At 45.4% G+C, this 18924-nt stretch overlaps 2 protein-coding genes across 7 annotated transcripts in view; one reads left to right on the top strand and one right to left on the bottom strand.

Moving 5' to 3' along the window:
- The first annotated feature begins 991 nt into the window (after positions 1 to 991).
- Positions 992 to 13814, top strand: LOC306833648 (carbohydrate sulfotransferase 11-like). Of its 2 annotated transcripts, none has more exons than XM_079359048.1 (4): positions 992 to 2157; positions 9255 to 9331; positions 10280 to 10444; positions 10634 to 13814. In XM_079359048.1, the coding sequence occupies exons 1-4, from the start codon at positions 2064 to 2066 to the stop codon at positions 11315 to 11317; spliced, it is 1020 nt and encodes a 339-aa protein (XP_079215174.1). In that variant the 5' UTR covers positions 992 to 2063; the 3' UTR covers positions 11318 to 13814. The 2 variants fall into 2 exon arrangements, with proteins under 2 accessions (XP_079215174.1, XP_079215175.1); XM_079359049.1 differs by having other exon boundaries at positions 1946 to 2157; positions 10283 to 10444.
- A 1787-nt stretch (positions 13815 to 15601) lies between these two features.
- LOC306833645 (solute carrier family 41 member 3-like) overlaps positions 15602 to 18924 on the bottom strand; it is a 31600-nt gene continuing 28277 nt past the window's right edge. For all 5 annotated transcript variants that reach the window (XM_079359045.1, XM_079359043.1, XM_079359041.1 and 2 more), the window contains exon 11: positions 15602 to 18761. In XM_079359045.1, coding sequence (XP_079215171.1) covers positions 18588 to 18761 — 174 coding nt within the window. In that variant the 3' untranslated portion in view covers positions 15602 to 18587. The remainder of the gene's footprint in view (positions 18762 to 18924) is intronic.

Raw genomic sequence — 18924 nt, 5'->3', positions numbered from 1 at the left:
TTTTCATCCCTACTGCATGTTAATATTTATTTCATTGTTATTTTTCATCAGGAGCATGCTGAGTCTGCTCCTGTAGAGATATGTGCTATATACAGTCAACCAATCCACTGAAACCATGATCTGCTGCGTGATTATACATGGGGGATTATACAGACTGTTTGTAAAACAGTCAGTTGATCTGTCAAAAAACAAATTTTCTCTCAGGCAATGACATTAGAAGCTTTTCTTGAATACAATGCTCTATTTATTTCTCTGAGACATGGCATTTGTACCAGGCTATGGGCTTTAGGTCAGAAGTGGATTTTGATTCTGGTATGAAAAAAGACTGAGGCAAAATGCAATTAGAACAAATGACAGCTTGAACTGAGCCAGAGTGCAATTTAAACATGTCAAGACAGTAAAACACTTAAAACACATTCCACATATTTCAAAGAATATGTTACTATAGCTACTGTACTATAAAAACAACGTCATTGTTTCCCCTACAAATAAACTAAGTACTACTTATAAAGCCTTTATTGTCTTATGTTGCACAAAGAAAAAGAAAATCTGTGCTGGAGGAGTCATATAAAGTTTTGAGCTGTGGCAACAGAAGTATACTGATGATCTCTGCAGTTTCTGCTTGTGCAATAAGCAAATTCTAAGGACTTAAAATAGGACGTGGGTCAAGATATTTGAACTCATCCTCCACAGCAGTATAAGCTTTCCAATTAGTGTCCATACTGGGTTTGTTTTGTGTGTTTACTAACTTTTTAGGGGGGTTTTTGAGTTTATTTTTTGATCAATGTATTTCATAAATCCTTATAATGACAGCACCATTACGCTGTCACTTGTTGCATATGCAAGGACAGGCTGTGCCCCATTCTGTTGAAATCTCTGTCAATGACTGTAATGCTGCGTTCATAGACTCCTCGGAAATTCGAGCTTCCCAGAACGATAGTAACCGAGAAGGCTAAGACTGTAGAGTGTGTGTGTGTGTGTACTGTAAGCGTTTCATCACTAGCCCAAATGTTCATGTTTTTTTGGTGATCCATCTTGCTCTTCGGGACTCTTAATAACAGGGCAGCCATCACATGGATTCATTTTAAAAGTTGACTTCTGGCTTTTAAATCACTAAATGGCTCAGCACCTCACCATGCTCACGCTCCATCCAGATCACTGAGGTCCTTCAACCAGCTGCTCCATGGACATGTTTCAAACTCGGGGTGATGGAGCCTTCTCTGCTCCAAAGTATCTCCAAAACTTTAGAAGAAACGACCTTTTAACATATGATCTGCTGCCACAACTGAACTGTTTAAGATATTTTGAAAAAAAAAAACCCTATTTATTTTATTTTCCATTTACCTCTATTTGAGTGTTTTTTTCTCCCAACAAGTGTCCACTAGATCTTTTACAATTGTTTGTAATTGTACATTTGCTTTTACGATTTTTATTAAGCTTGGATGAAATGTATTTTACTAAACTTGATGTACAGCACTTGGCTGTTATAAATGTGCTATATAAATAAGATGACTTGACGTTGATAAAACATATTCCCCGAGTGAACATCATATTTACGACTGTGCTTGAAGGCATCACAAAGCATTCAATCTGTGAAGGGGGGAGTGTGACGTCATGGCACGGTGCCCCGTCCATGTTTGGCGGAGAAGTTTTGTGTAGCTTCAGCAAACTCCACACAGCAGCAGTAGAGCTAAGGAGAAGGAAAGAGGAACATAATTTTTTAACTTACGGCCGGTCATATCAGCGCAGAATAATTTAATTAAGGCGCCCTTTGCTTAATTAGTCATAAATATTGTCTGTAAACGGTCAGAAAGCGGACGTTTCTTGATTAACGTCCCATTAACGGCTAATTACGGAGGCGCGTACGGCACAGTTCACCTTATTTCTGGATGGGCTTTTGGTTCCCCCCCCCCCCCCCCTCTCGTTATTTTGTCGACATTTAATCAATAGGCATATCATTATTGTTGGAGAAGTGTCGCCTCCTCCGCCGGGTGGTCTCGTATGAACCGTGTCGAGGCAGCACCGAGGGGTCGGGGGCTCCGCCAGCAGAGCCGGGCTTCAGGATGAGGATGCCCAGAGGAGGACGCCTGTTCCTGGCGACGTGCCTCGGCTCACTCTTCGTCCTGGTGCTGTACTTCCAGAGCATCAGCAAGCCGGGTAAACACACTGCTCCTCCTCGATTTACACAACCAGATTATAACTAGCATCACAACAACCTCATTTAGAAGGAATATAAGGTAACCATGGAGACAGTAAAACCACAGATTTTAGAGTATACACAGGGATATCTAGTGCCTCCATGTCATGCTCACTTTTAATTTAGTTTTCTAAAATACATTTCACTGTTATTGTGTGATCACATGCAAGGAAACTTTATTTAACTGAAAAGTGAAAGTGGCTTATTGCATTTGTGGTTATCCAGGTGAAGTTAGTATAGAAACAAGTCAATACAACACAGCTATCACACAACATGAATGCATGTTAAATTTAAGTGTGATAAATCGTGTTGTGAAGCTTTCAAACATTTAGATTAGAAACAATAAATCATAATTGTCGCCCATCAGTGATGATTTTGCCTTTTTGCTCTGCAGATACATATGACAGCATAAACACATTCAGAGACTAACACAGCTGCTACATTTATAAGACGTTTAACAGTGTGGTTTAAATCTCACTCTTGGTATTCTGACTTCTTAAATACATTTGGAGATGCCAGAGGGACTGTCGTACGCCTTCCTGAGCTCAGAGGCTAAAACTGGCACGAGCCCGGATGGGAGCTGTCTGTTAAGGATCCTCCTCGCGCTCTTCGTTGTCCTCCCAGTAAATACTTGAGGCGGAGGTTTTTGTGGTGTGTCCTCTATTTTGTCTGCAACCTTCGAGAGTTTATTCTTAAATCTTTGTGACTTTACACCCTGCTGGAAGTTGAAAAGTTGAAACCCCCCAGAATAGACGTGTAGTGTAGTTCTAACATTTGCTGTGCGACACCAAGGAACCTCTGAATTCTCTGAGGGGATGAAGGCTGTGAATGTTTCTTTAAGACGTTTTCAGAGACGCTCAGCTTGACGTAAGGCTTTGTGTTCTTGGCAGGGTCGTTGATTGTTGTTTGATATACTTCCCAACATTATCAGACTGGTTGTTGGTCAGATTACACATGTTAAATAGCGACAGAAGGAAACGTGAATGAAAGGAGGTATGAATAGGCTCACTGTGATCTGTGCAGTGTTTTGATAGCCCCCCCCCCCCCCTCTCAGAGACCCCCTGCATTCCTCTGCCCAAACCCTCCTCCGCTCCTCTTCTTACCTCTCCACTCCTGTCCACGCTCTTTGTTCCCTCGGCTCAGCCCGTTCTGGACAGTCTGACGGACTGATTGACCGACTCCCAGGAAGAGGAGCGAGAGCTCAGGAGCACAGAGGTGGAAACGATTAAACGCAGGCTGAAGCAACAACAGGGCACGCAGAGAGAGGAGAAGCGTCCAGTCAAAAAGAGGGAGATTCCTTGTTGAAAGTTGTGGAGGAGGAAGAGGAGGAGGGTGCAGAGTTCGAGGGCATCGATCAATCAGTGGTGCTATGAACCTAACACCACGTGGAGCCCTCATGGGTTGAGGTGAACTGCTTTGGTGAGACGCGTGTCGAGGCACACACATGCGTCATTATGTTTAAAAGATAGCGATTTAGAAATGCTGAAACATTAAAAAGTATAATTACACCCATAATTCCACCTGAATTGTCTCCAGCACACACCCAGTTTAAACCCTCAGCAATAAATCACATTTTATAGACCACCGTAAACATAGAATATTTGCTCCCTGTCGATGGAGGACACACTAACCACATCTTAGCAAAACCTCCCATGCAGCTTACTGCAGCGCCCCCATTGACCCCCTCCACTAACTAGGTGTCTATACCCTCACTTTTGACCTGTTCGTGCTTGTCGGCTTTACAGCCCAGCAGCAGACACGCAGGCCACATAAAAAGCCTCTTGGAACAACATTAGACGGGTCTAATTCACGGGCTGTGTACAAAGCACAGGCTGCTCTTAATCACTGTGATTCTGGTCAGAGACAGCGTGGAAGCTAACGCCACACTTCGTGCTCACTTTTGTTTCAACCCAGGCAATTAAAGTGCTTTTAAATGGGCTCTTCTCCTCGGGTTATCAGGAGGGAGGGAAGTCTGTGCGTCAGTCCCTGAAGAGCGACTGAGACTGATGTTGTTTTTACAGGTCCACATCGCAGACGACCTCTGTGGGTAATTCAGCCATCAACAGAAACGTGTTAAAGCAGAAACACTGAAGGGTCATTTGAGACCTGCTCACAGTCTGTCCTGGTTTCACAGTGCCGGATGGACTGAAAGCAGTCCGACTCCGGCTCCTCTTATCTGATCATCTGCTTGAAGACTTGTCAAGCCATGCATGATAAAAGTACATCTTATTAAGCCCACTGTTTTCTCCTCCTCCCCTGTTTGATGTCATCTTCTGATCGCTTCTTTTTCTTCTTTCAGTGACGTTTATGAAACCTCTTACATCATAAAGCTCCGCCCCTCACGCCTTTTGGATGCTATAAACATGTATGAAGTTTTTCAGTGATCAACATGAGCCTTTTAAAATACCCTCATGTCTCCAGTCCACTTGTCCCAATTAAGCCGACTGTTGAATGACTGGACAGGAAGCACAGTGCATATTATGGCGCTGCCATTGTCTGCCTTCCTGTGCCGACACCCTGCGTCTGGCAGCGTCCTGTTACAGACTCATTAGTTTGGGTTTCTTTCACTTTGTAATTCATTGACAGTTTGATCGGGTTACACTCAGAGCTGACACCATTTCTGGACTTTTCTGTTTTGCTGTCAGTGAGATGCAGCGAGTTTAGTTCAAACCAGATCAGTGTGTTCATGCTGCCCTCCTGGAAGAAACGTCAACGCTGCAGGCTGAAGCGAGTTAGGCGGAAGCTTTTTGTCTATTGTGAACATTTTCTCAGATGGCTTTCATCACATGTTCAAAAGCTTCCAGTTTTACTGAACCAATCAGCCTGAACTGCCAAACACATTTGAACATTTAAGGAGTCGCCCTTTGTTTATTGTTGTGTTACAATAAACAAGGAGGCATCGGTGTGTTTGTGTGTGTGTGTGTGTGTGTGTGTGTGTGTGTGTGTGTGTGCAGTGGGTCTGTGTGAGGAATATGTAACATGATGTAATGTGATGATTATGCAATGTGTTTGTGTTAGGTGCAGGGAGGACCTCTCTCCTAAGCTGAGGCATTCATCACTACAGTCTCTTAGTGTCAGACGCTGTAGCTGACTGCATGGTGAGCTAGAACCGACTCACTGCTGCCAAATGTGCATACACACGCTGCTCTGCCTCTTCAGTCTTTGTGCTATTTGATGGACTTTGAAACTGATAGTTTAAAATGGAAATGTTACATATTGTTGCTGAAGTGCATGTACGTGCATGTATTCAGTGTTTATCTTTGTATTAGTTTGATAAAGATGAAACTGTTTGGCCAGACAAAGACGACCTCTCTTCCCTTTATGAGATATATGGAACTTTTTTTTTTACAGCAGCTGGTTTCCGTTCCTGCTCACTATCTGATCAACCCCCCACATCTTCTCTGTCATTTAACATTTGTGACATAGTGAGTAACTTTCCTGACGTGATGTTTCCGGTCGGCCTCTCAGATCAGAAACATCATCATTCAGACAGAACTAGACGTGCTCACCCTCTCAGACGCTGCCTCATGTGGTCGCATTGACTCAGCGGAGCTCGGCCTCACTGCTGGAGTGCAGCTTACTCGACAAACGTGGAGTGAACTGGTCAGCATTAAAAAGATAAGGGAAAGCCGCACTCGTGCAAATCTGACAAGTTTTCAGATCGGCAGTTTGACACACTAAACCATTTCCTCTCCACAGCCCGAAACACAAACATGAGCTTCTGTCTCTGAGTCCCTTCATCATGATCAGATGAAGAGTTCCTCCTCTTGACATACAGTGTCTGAGGACCTGGTCTAGTCTTGGTAGAATGACTAAAGCATGAACATAGTGGCTCATTTGCTCATGGTTTCACATATGAGAGGGTGGGAAAACTCCTCGCTCTCTCTCCCAGCGACGGGAGACAAAAGTGAATTGTCTGAACAAGCAAAACATGGTGTTGGGCAACCGGCATAACTCATTTAAAAGCTTCTCTTCTTCTCTCTTTGTCTGAGTCACTGTTTGCCTTCATCTCATCTGTTGTCACACAAAATCATCAAATCTGATCTGAATGAAAAAACAAAGGTGGATTCCATCTGACAGCTCTAAACAGAGCCAGCATGAAGGTTGTCCTGTGTCCTGCCCACACACACACACACACACACACACACACACACAGAGTCAGTGCACCATCCTCAGTGTAATATTTCTGGCTGTGTGTCGTTGATAGTCGATGCGACCGTGTCTCACTAATGCTGAACGAACTTCCTCTCGTCTTGATGTGTGCTCAGCTCAGCAGAAGAGAGAGGCGTATTCATCTCCCCTCTGCACTGACCTGTCACTCTGTGTCACACACTGACTGTTAGAGCGGCGAGACGCACACTCAGAAGCACGTCACACATTCTTCCACACACGGTGGAATCCAGTAAGTGAACGCATCGTGCTACGCTCTCTCTCTGCACATGCATGCAGGCTGCAGCTGCTGTGAAGCAAACACACAGCATTGTGCTGCTCACCACATGCTACACCTGCTGGGTGTATCAAAGTCCATGAGTTAGTATCCTTCAAGTGCTCTGTTTGTAAAAAGCCACCAACAATGACAGAGGAAGGAATGAGACGGAGATGTTTGGATCCTCTCTGATCTCAATGCTTCTATTATAAAGCAGAAGCCTGGGGTTACTGTCTTCTTCTCTGTTGTGTTGGAAAGAAAGGAGTGTGTTAGTTTAAAATCAGGCAACAACAAAGAGAGCTGTACTTTGTACAGAGAGAGGAATTCAATGTTAGCAAGCCAGTGACAAGATTACATGCATGGATTGACACGGAGCTTCATTTAACCCTTCAGAGGGACGAAGACGCGGCCTGCATGGTGTCTTCTACCACAGAGGGACACTTTGTCTTCATGTTTTCATCTGTAAACATGTCATTGATCTGACCCTGCATGTTAGCCCTGTCTGATGTTTGACATGGACCCAGTGACCTGCTCACGCGTCTCGTCACTCTATCAGCACCATCTGCTGAGCGGCCCACGCCTCCAGCTCAAAACAAACACTGAGAGTCTTCTGCTCATTAGAACGTCCTCATCTCTTCCTGCCTTCAGCTCGTTCCCTCTCTGACTTCTCATTTGCTATTTCAGTCACTTTCAGTTGTGCCGTGAAACTCGCGTTTTAGATTCAGCCACCAAAGTCAACTCTGTCGCTGTTTTCCTTTCAGCTCGTGGAAACTTCCATCACGTGGCTGCATGAAGGCAGGACGTTATTTTCAAGTGTGATTAAACCTGTTAGAGTGAACATGTGCATTATTGACGCCAGAGAGGGGAAACAAGGAAGCAGCAGAGGAGGGCACAGATTTAGATGAGCAAGAAAAGCTTTAATGTTTGGACAACAAGGAGGTTTGAATGTAGGACACACACACACACACACACACACACACACGCACACACACACTACAAGTAAAGCGGTGACGTTTACTCCTTGACTTGCGTTGTAATTTAAAAAGCACTCTGGGCCTGTTTCAGTGTGTGTCGTCGTGCTGCTCGTGTGCAACTGTCAACATTGTGTCACTTCCTGGGTCTGAGAGGAAGTGGTGGTTTTCTGGTGCGTGCTGTCGATAAGGTGACACACAACACGGTGTGGTTGGTGAAGGTCAGGATGTACTCGTGAGCAGAGAGAACACATGGAGCATGTTGGTGCAGGACAGATCTGTGAGACACCGTCCACCTCCGGGGGGGTCACATGGTCTGAGGCTCACACTCCATCTCACATCCTCTTGTGCACCGTCAACACTTTGTAGTAATTGTTCTCCTTTTAGGTTTCTGCTGTCTCTCTGTGGCAGGAAGAAGTTTGATTCAGATAGTTGTATTTGTAATGACGGTGACAAAGTTTGAAAACAGAGTGTAAACTCGGCAGGGCCGAGGGACAGACCAAGGCTGCGTCTCCTTCTCGTCTAACTCTTCCACTTCCTTGTTGCTGCTGAGTAATATACTTTCCATATGAAGGCATAACGTGTTTCCCATCATTCCATAGGCCCCCTTTTCAAGTCCAATCCCTTCTGCTCATCCATAAAGCACATTCCTCAACTCGCTCCACCTTCGTCTCCTTCCAGTCTACATGTCAAACGTAAAGCACACTGCAGCATGTGATATCAGAGTCTCCAATCAGGCCACGATGTACTGCTCTGTTCACTTTCCATCAGTCTGAACGATGTAAAGCTGTGAGAGCGACTCACACACAGATCTGTTACAGTCTGCTCAGATCATGAGCGAATGGAACCCGCATTGTTTCCTGCACAGAACATAGAAGGAACACTTTTTTACACCATGACTCATTCCAACCGTTGTGCAATTAACTGGACAACATGCTCAAGACGTTAACTTACACGCGAGTTTGACAGACAGAGACGTGTCCAACGGAGCCGTAACCATGGTGACCAAGACAGGCGTGGAGGAGGTCTGAAAGTTGTGCTCCACTTAAGTCTTTTTATGTGAATGCTGAGCTGAAGCCACATGTGCAAAACAAAACACTTTACTCACTCAGGCCCATTAACAGCAGACCGGAACACTTCCTGCCATCAGGCCTGGAGGGGGGTCTGAGAGGGGGGAGGTGGTGGGCGGGGGTTGGAGACAGATGTGTTTATAGAGGACGGAGGACAGACTCTGAAAGATATTTGAACTTGTTGAGACCAGCAGAGCCTCCAGCACGTCCATCCTGACATCAACTGTACATGCTCAGCATTGTTTAAAGCAGAGAGCAGCTTTACTTACTCCAAATCAGTTTCCTGTGTGAGATAAATCACTTCTTAAAGAGAAGGAGCAAAAGAAGTTAGAAGGAGATGTGCAGAAGACTACAGGAGCCGTTCTTATGTAAGAGTTTGAAGGGAACACTCTGTTCCTATAGGATCTATAGAGTCCATGAGAGAGGGATCACGTCATGAGGACGCTCTGACTGTCCGTCCCCCATAACGCTCACGTCTTTATAGTGTCATTGAACCCTCTCTGCTGAGTGACCTACATGCAGCCTTCTGCAGGGCTGAAGGTGGAGGGACACACGAGTCCTGATGCTGTGTGTGATCTGTCTCACTGTAGAACCTGCTGTGAAGACGGGCAGCAGTCCAGGGAAGATCAGGAGGAGTCCACTGCAGGCCCTCTACAATGGAGACCAGGTGAGAGAGCGCGCACGCACATGCACACACACACACGCACAGACACACACACACACACACACACACACGCACAGACACACGCACACACACACACACACACACACACACACACACACGTGTGGATTACTAATCAGAGAATGTGTTCACACATAGATTCAGATAACTGTAGTGAAATTTTAATTAGTCCAAACCATGGATTATTTCCACATACCTCCCAGATATATACAAACGCAATCATGATGGTAGTACGTGCTAATATGTTGATGTTAGCACACAGTTTCTCAACATGGTACCCATAATTCATTGTGATCATGTCGACTTCATAACAGGATATTAGTCTGTGGTTAGTGGTGCGGTCGGTGGGACGATGAGCTCTTACTCCTCCTATAGTCTGCTTTCACACAGTCACATGGGGAGCATTCTTCTTCCTCTGAGTCCGATTGTGAAAAACAAAGTGAGTGTGATCAGAGAAGCGATTCAAGGCCACTGCCCACTGAAGCTGCGTGACAATTTTAGATTTATGCTACACAGCCAGACATGAAGAAATGACCGACTTTAACTCGAAGCAGATTGATCAACCCGAGAGCAAAGCATGGAACGGGCTGAACATGGAGGTTCAATACTTGACTGCCATTAAGACCTCATCAAACAGACCTTAAGTCCCCGAGATGAAGTCTGATGATGTTCCACGGGTAACTTTTCCATTATACTAAGAATAACTGTGATTCATATTTGTACTAAAACAATGTGTAAGAACAACATTTGGAAAGTCAGATGGAGCAGAAGGACGAGGTCGCGTGAACAATGAATGATCACCTGTTGATCACTTCTGTGCACACCACTGTGGACAGCAACATTAAAAGGTTTCTCTCTCTCTCTCTCTCTCTCTCTCTCGCTCGATCGCCCGACCCGACCCCGCTCCACTGATCCTGCTCACGTCTCTACAAGCAGCTGGACCTGCAGGCAGCTCAGCGGTCCCTGCAGGGCCGCAGGGAGCTGCTGGAGCAGGCGTGTCTGAGCCACACCAGGAAGCGACAGGTGCTGTCGTCAGACGATCTGAAACACCTGATTGTGGATGATCAGCACAGCCTCATTTACTGCTACGTACCAAAGGTTGGTCTCTGTAATATCCAGTGACGGGGGGCACGCAGCTTTTCAGCTTTTATCAGGGAGGGTCAAAGTTGTGTTCAAGTCTGAAGCATGTGCTGCTGTTGGAGGATTGAGTTTTATAATTGAGCTTGTTAAAGACTCCACAGCTGTCACTCTTATCTTAGAGGATTCTCTTCCTGTCTCTCCCTTCAGGTGGCCTGCACCAACTGGAAGCGTGTCCTCATGGTCCTGACCAGTGGCGGCCGCTACACGGACCCTCTCTCCATCCCTGCCAACGAGGCTCACGTGGCAGGTAACCTCCGCACGCTCTCCGAGTTCTCGGTGCCTGAGATCAACAAACGCCTTCGCAGCTACCTCAAGTTCATCTTTGTGCGGGACCCCTTCGAGCGCCTGGTGTCCGCCTACAGAAACAAGTTCACCCGGAGCTACAACACCGCTTTCCACAAACGCTACGGGACCAAGATCATCCGACGGCACCGGCCCGACCCGGAGCCCGAGGCGCTGCAGAAAGGGAACGACGTCTCTTTCCGTGAGTTTGTTCAGTACCTGGTGGATCCGCGGACGCAACGAGAGGAACCTTTTAACGAGCACTGGGAGCGAGTGCACTCCCTGTGCCACCCGTGTCTGATCCACTACGACGTGGTGGGGAAGTACGAGACCCTGGAGCCAGACTCTCAGGCTGTGCTCCGGCTGGCTGGAGTGGAGGGGATGCTTCAGTTTCCAACATCTGGTAAGAGCACCAGGACTGACGGAAACATGGCGGCACGCTTCTTTAAGCACATCAGCCCGTTCTACCAGAAGAAACTCTTCAACGTGTACAAGATGGACTTCCTGCTCTTCAACTACTCCACACCGGAGTACCTCAGGACTCGATGAGGGGCCGGCCTCGGGGCCAGACATGGACTTTCACAACCCCGTCAGACTCTTGTTGTATTTTGCACTTTTTGGTTGCCATGGACAACGACCCGTCACCAGCAGCTTTCATCGAGTCTGCAGGATTTTGGTGGATGGAACTTTCTGAAGAAACCCAGATCTGGCTCTGGGTGGAACACACAGTTTGTGCTGTGTAACACCGCGGCTCTGTCAGATTTTTTCCGTTTTCTACGAAGGGAAATGGTTTGAACGTTTGACAGAGCACAGCGCTGCAGGTTGTCCCTCCAATGTGTTTCCCCTTCCTCGTTTTCGATGCAGTTAGAATTTGTATTCACCTTAATACCAGTGCCAATCCAGGAACCTTTTTTCCCCCCTCTCTTGTCAGTTCCACGTGGCTGTTGAGTCGGTGTAATTTGCCCTGCCAGCACCCTGCGGTGCCTCTTAGAGAAAACGTATCCCTTGCTTTGCTTCTTCTGAGAGCTAATGAGCCATAAAGCAGAGGCATACTGGAGAGGAGCAGGTACTCCTCGTGCCGCCGTGTGCAGGTGAATGTGCTGACACAGCAGACTCATTTAAAGCGCCCAGAGTCCAAACACTCTGGATTGAATTTATTTATGTATGTCAGTGCAAGTATTTATTGTTATGGAAGAGCGTGATTGTAAAGATAAGGGCTTAACATTTACTGAGAATGATTTTTTTTTTTTTTATGGACAAAAAATCGCTCAATGTTCTCTCTGTCACTTTGGAAGTTACTTTCTGTTTTCACTTTGACTCACTCACACACACACACACACACACACACACACACACAGTTGAAACATGTTGCTTCCCACATGTTGGATCCCGTCATCTCTTTCTTGTGACATCTATCACGTCCTTTCTAGGGAAACTTGCAGCCACTTCTTCATTCCAGTGAAGCGTGTTCTCTATCACTGTCTGTATTTAGCTGTGGGCAGGTAGGCTGAACAAACAGACACATAGCTGTGGTTAGGGCTGGGCCCGGCCCAGAACTACCCCGGCTCAGAGCTCCCCTTGTTAGAATGAATGAAGGATACATGAGGGGTTAATCCACCTCCACTCATCTCTACTGCAGAGCCTTGTTCATTGAATGTTTTCCACTTGATGGTAAATAATGCAGAGGTTAGCATAGGAAAATACTTATTAAGGTCCCAAACCAAAGGAGACCACCACCATTTAATCCCGATCGAAATGTCTTCACTGCTGATTGGACAGGTTTTGCAAAGGTGCCTTGAAATGATTTAAACCCACGTGTCTTACATTGATCACCAATGAAATCTGCTTATCTATATCATCTATATCATCTATCATCTATATATCTAGATCATCCTAAATTAGAGTGCACATTCATTTTGCATCCATGTTTTATTTCCCCCCTCAGAGATGCAGAGGAACTACGAGCCTGCTCTTTGACTTTAGTTTGATAAATGTGAGAAAGTAGTGGAGTTGTTCATTTTAAAACCAGGGGGAGATAAAGCTAATGAGGAGGGGGGGTACAGGGTGGAGTGAGCCTTTAATGATTCCCTGCGTTGGTTGTTGTCTTCTTCCAACTTTTCAACAGTCTGCTCCCTTGTTTAAACCGTCTGTGTCAAACCGTCTTCACCTGGAAAATCTTGTTCCCGCTATCTTTAATATCAAGTGAGCGTCGTACTAGTTTCTGTTCTGAGTGCTTTGCAGAATTGTGCCGCTGCATGTCAAGACATGCTGGCTCTGAACTTGCAGGAAAACTGTGGTTAATTTCATGTCTTCACGTTCCAGATGTCTTTTGTGAATTATTTCATCTTGTCTGACAGGTGTGACACATCCAGAGAAGCCGACTCCGGACACTCTGCTTTGAAAAGTGCAATATGAATGTGTGAGGATCTGTAATGTGTTAAAAAGCTGTATCTTTATAAGAGGACTTCCTCTGCTACACAAGCCTGCACTGTGTGCCATCTTGCCTCTGATTGGCTGTGATTGCAGCCGTGGATTAGAGGGTTTCAGTTTAATGCTCGCCTGTGTAGCAGTCTGTGATCTAAACCGTTATTAGCAAGGAGACAGGAGCTGCTAAACCCAATCACACCCTTCATGTTATTTATCCCGACTGGCTCCATGACATGCTGCACAAAGTACACGTTTATGCCTTTTCATTTCCTTTTTGTTTTTTTTTCACCCTGAGAAATACAGGATACAATCGACAAGTAGCTTGTTGTTTGAAAGGGATGAAACATGCTGTACATACATCTCACACACACACACACACACCAACGCTGCTGTGCGACCACAGCTAGTCAGGCATTTCTGTCGAAATGTTACCCTGTGACCCGGTGAGTCATTGTGAAAAAGTGAACACAGCACAATCTCTCATGTGTCTCAGTGTGTCTGTGCCACGAAGCTGTGAATGTGATAACTGAAAACTGAAGTGCACTTGCTGATGTGATGATCAATGTGTTGGTAATCTTGAAGTTTCACCAAATACATTTCCTTCAAAAGCAGCACTAAATGTTTCTTTTCCTGTCTGTGTCTGTGTGTGTGTGTGTGTGTGTGTGTGTGTGTGTGTGTGTGTGTGTGTGTGTGTGTGTGTGTGTGTGTGTGTGTGTGTGTGTGTGTGTGTGTGTGTGTGTGTGTGTGTGTGTGTGTGTGTGTGTGTGTGTGTCACTTCCTCGGGTGTCACCATGTTTGTTTACGTTACACTGTGTAAATCGAGAATCGTTTTTGCTGTTTTACCAAATGTGCTCAGCACACATGGTGCTGCCTCTAGAAGAATCCTCCAGTAACACGCGTGAGAGTGAGAACATTTCTATTCACGACGCAGCAGGTCGTCTACCCGCCCGTGTGATTCAGAAAGTCACTTTAAGTGTCAGCAGTGAACCACTGAAGGTCCAAACGTGTGGAGAGAATCCCTGAGGCTGATGCAGAGATGAAACACGATGTCACTGAAGGTAATTATTCCGTTCATAATTATAAACACAAATATCTCTTCTTGATGCAGATTTGGATGAAGGTGCCAAAAAAAACCTCTTATGTCTTAACACTGTTGGTTTTTATTAAAATATAACTTCATTGCCACAAAATCACATAAACACCAAATATTTGTCACATCTTTGATTCCCCCACTCGATGGTAACACACACACACACACACACGAGACTCGGTGTGTGAAAGCATGGTGACGGTGAGCACGGAACGACTCGAGACTGAAGGCATCTGAAGTCATGTGGCAGTGTCGACATCGAAGCACAGAGCGCTTTGCTTACAGAACGGAGGAGAGAAAAGGGATGCAACGTGTAAGTAAAGAGAACCTGTAAGAACTGAGGTCTAACATTAAGACACGATGACGTTCAAGGCATCCTTAGACTACTATTAAAACAACAGTGCAAGTTTTCAGACAGGTCTTTTCAGCTCCAAAGGGCTGGACGATTGACCCCATTTATATTGAAGAGATGGTTCAGCAGGAATAACATTTACGTTCTTCACCAGTTCACGAGAAAACTGACACCGCTGTGCTGTGTATGTGTCATAAAAGTAGAAGAAGGGCTAGTGGCAGTTAGCGTAGCTGAGCATTAAGACCAGTTAAAGTAGGATACAGCTACCCACTTTCAAATCAGACTTGTCCCTTCTTTAAAGGTCACATATTCTCCTCCTCTTCTTCAGGTGAAATCAGTGTCCTCACTCCTCTTCAACATGTGTGTGAAGTGTGTTGTTGTAAATCCACTCTGATCCTGTATTTGATCATGTCTATAAACCCCTCTATTTCAGCCCTGCTCAGAACAGGCTGTTTCTGTGTCTGTAGCTTTAAATATGTAAATGAGCTGTGTCTGACCACGCCCCCTCTCTGGAAGGACTCGGGTGTACTCGCTGCTTTCTGGCTCCATGTCCTATTGTTTACGGTGAGAAGGCAGACTCAGAGGGCAGAACAAACACCTAGCTGTGGGAGTGTCACCCACCTGGGGGAGGGGCTACTGCCCTTTGTGATGTCATGAAGGGAAAATCTCCAAACGGCCTGTTTGAGCACACATTTTCTGAAAAGTGGAGCAGGCAGAAGACGGAGAGGATGGACTTTTCTCATCATTGGGGGGTTTTTAGACAGACTAGAGACACATGTTAGAGGAACATGGTGACGAGGATTTTACAGAATATGTGACCTTCGAAATATTTCTTCTTTTAACACAGACATTTAAAATCAACACAGTCTTGGCCTGTTGCATTTTAAAGAGGTCAAGAAGTTTCAGTCTTCGGTCTTGTTTCAGTCTCAGCAATGCTGTGAAAAAAAAAAAATTCTGAACATCAAACGTTTCTGAAGTATAATTGTCATTACCTCCAACCTGATTGACATTAAAGCTAAAAAAAACAGTGACGTCCTTGTCCTATAGCTACCTCCACAACTGAACGTTCAGCAGAACATTCAGAGCCAAAGTAACACAAGAACTGTCAAAGAAGCGACCAGGTGATTATCTGAGACAGAATCGTCCAGCCCCGCTGATGAAGACACACTGATGTGCTGGTACAACACAACCTCAGCTGTGGTCACAGTTTACACAGAGGTCACATATAGACGGACAGAGGGACAGACATTTCATCAGCTTCTAGTGTAAAAAGTACTGTGTAACAGTGTCACAATAAAAGCTTTTAGCAAAGCACTATCAACACTGAAATACTTTAAGATGAAAGATCGACGAGAGCGGCTGCTTTTAAAACCCTCAGACTTCAGTGTTCACGAGGTTCTTCTTTAAAAAAATACATCGCACTACAGTAGTGATAGCAAAGTTCACGAGTGCATGAACACATTTCTACGCTCTTATTTTGACAAGGTTCTCTTTAACACATTCAGGACTTGAACTTTAAAGGACAGGACAGAGAACTGGACTCCCTCCCTACCTGCCCCCCCTCCCCCCACATACTCTGTGCACACTGCGGTCGGTCTGCACCACGCAGCATGTTGTTTGCACGTCTTTGATCTTGCAGTTCTCCAGTGGTATGTGCACAGACGATCGTGCTGCGCTCAGCTGACGATCCAGAAACCCATCCAGCTAAAGCGTGCTGCTGACGGGCCGTGGCGTGCACGCATGTGGACACTGAGGGTGAGACTTCTGCACATAGTTTTTTGATCCATAAATGTGTAATTCTTTTGTGTCTTTGTGTAAACATATAATGAACTATAAGAAGACTTCAATAAGACTGTGAATGTGAAATGCATTGCATGTTATGACTGTTTGTTTTGGTGGACTTTAAGTGCAGATACAGAAAGATGCGACGCATGTACGGAGCTGACTTTGGTTAAGGACGAGTTCTGAACTGTTGACATCAGTTTGAATGTCACTGCTGTAATGATGAGGTTTTATGGTTCTGAAACTAAATCATTAAGGCTTTGACAAACCCTTGATTAAAGGGACTTTTATGATCAAGTAGTGAGAGAATACCTCAAATAATCTGCAGCTACAGAGTCCATGTCAAAACATGAACCTGAGCTGACGGATGAGAGAGACCGACAGAAATGTTCAGCATCAGTTCACGACACAGAAAACACCTTCGTCTAGTTCTAGAGGTGACAGCTGTGGACACGTTGTCTGGTGGTCGGTGTTTTGGGACATAAATGGACCTTTGAAAAAAAAACAATCAATTGATCATCATGAATATGCTTCTTTTTTTTTTTTACTTCTTATTTTCTTTATCTGCAACGTAAAGCAAAACATCGTCTGCATGTTAGAAATTCTGGAGAATTCAGTTTTTGTGATGGATCTGAGGGATCAAGTCAGATTCAGAGACACAAATACGCCGTAACCTGCCAGATGTGTCGTCCAGACTGATTAACGTTTAGCTTTACTGATGGATTTATAAAGGAGCAGAACCTTGTTTGTACCTTAAAGGATGCGTTTGGTATTTTAGAAATGAAGTATATATTCACTTCTTGCTGAGTCTAATGCCAATGTGTGTGTTTGTAACAGTGACTTCGCGTAAAGACTAACAGGGAGGCACTGTGACGTTGTCCGATTCATCGTACAATCACCAAAGCACAGCCCACGTATGAACACGTGTGTTCTATAAATACAAACAAAAAACAATCTTGGTCGAAGAAAAAGGTCGAGCGTGAAAATGTTTCTTCATTCTTATTTTTGTAGGAATTACATTCAGAGACGTGTTAATTATTAATAATTCTTGATTTGTCTTTTCTTCTTCTTTGTGCTAAGCTACGTCGCAAGGGACATGACGATTCTTTCAACCAATCAACGGACTGCGCTGTGTCGAGTCCCACCTTTTGGCAGCGCAACAGAAAGGTAGCAGAACAGTACGGAACAAACTAGAACAGTACGGTTGTTTTGGTTGAAACAGCGATCAATGCTCCACGCTGTGACGGAAACAGGGTGCTACTCGTGTTCGTCTTAAAATGTCAAACAGTCATTTTAATCTTTCACTGAAATGAGTTTTATAAGTCAGAGCAAAACCCTCCTCCTCTGTTTACCAGAAGGGGCCATCACACACGATCCCCCCCCCCCCCCCCCCCCCCCCCCCCCACCTGGAAGTCACCTCCCATCACCAGTGTTTCACCTGCACAGCCAGCTGCTCACCTCTGTGACAGCAGCTCCAACATGACTCAAGAGGAGAAACAATGAACCGTAAAGTTTACGTAGAAATGTGAGGATTCAAGTTTTCTTTGACCAGATGATGAAACATTCCTCAGAGTGTTACAGGTGAGTAACGTGGTACACATGTCCCATTCCTTCTTCATTTAAAATAAGTTCTGATCGGTTCTGGACTTTGGACAGCGACTCTCCTTCCTGTATTACTGCATAGCACAGCCCAGCCTGAAGACTGCCATGTTTAAACAAAAGGCCCAAACTCAGAGTGCTGCAATCATGTAAGTTAGCTACATAACTCCTGTGGTGAAAGCAAAGAGACGAGTTGAGCTCAGAGCCAGCGAACAAAGACGGACAGAATAAGAGGAATGATAAGACAGATCAGTGTGCTGAAGGTCGGACACTTGTGAATACTTTCAAGTCTTGAGTCCTGAAATAAAACAACTGGATTAGCCGGTTCAGGTAGCAACCCTTCACACAGATGTGTGTGTGCGTCAGCGCTCCATCGCAGGAAAAGTTTGAATTTGCTCCTCTGAATGAACTGGCCCAGTGATGACACGCACAAAAGGCTTTATTGTCCGATAAAGCTTCTCTGTAAAACAAACCGATGCAATGAGAAGACGGCTGGCAAAGAGTTCAGGGATGAAGGGGAGGGGGGGGGGGGGACAAAAGGGGGGGGGGGGGGGGGCAGCGATGGACGTTCAGAGACCCAAACTCTGAACCCATGAAACGCAGCGGAAACAGAGGGCGAGGAAGCCCGTGCCCAGCAGATCCCCCAGGGCGGTCAGGTAGGGGATGGAGAAGTTATCCGGGTCCAGACTCCTCCTCCACATCGAGCGGATGATGAGGTCAGCAACGTAAAGGAGGATGGCCACCTAGAGGGACACGGTTGTTATTCACGAGTCAAAAGAAGAAGAAAAAATCAGTGTGTGTGTGTGTGTGTGTGTGTGTGTGCGCGCGCGCTGATGTTCTGTACGAGCGACCGGCAGGAACACATGAGGGTAAAGCTCAAGCTCCTTTTCTTACCACTGTTACTTT

The sequence above is a fragment of the Symphodus melops genome (genome assembly GCF_947650265.1).
Source record: "Symphodus melops genome assembly, chromosome: 13".
Classification (NCBI taxonomy): domain Eukaryota; kingdom Metazoa; phylum Chordata; class Actinopteri; order Labriformes; family Labridae; genus Symphodus; species Symphodus melops.
This window is presented reverse-complemented; position numbering and strand designations above follow the sequence as displayed.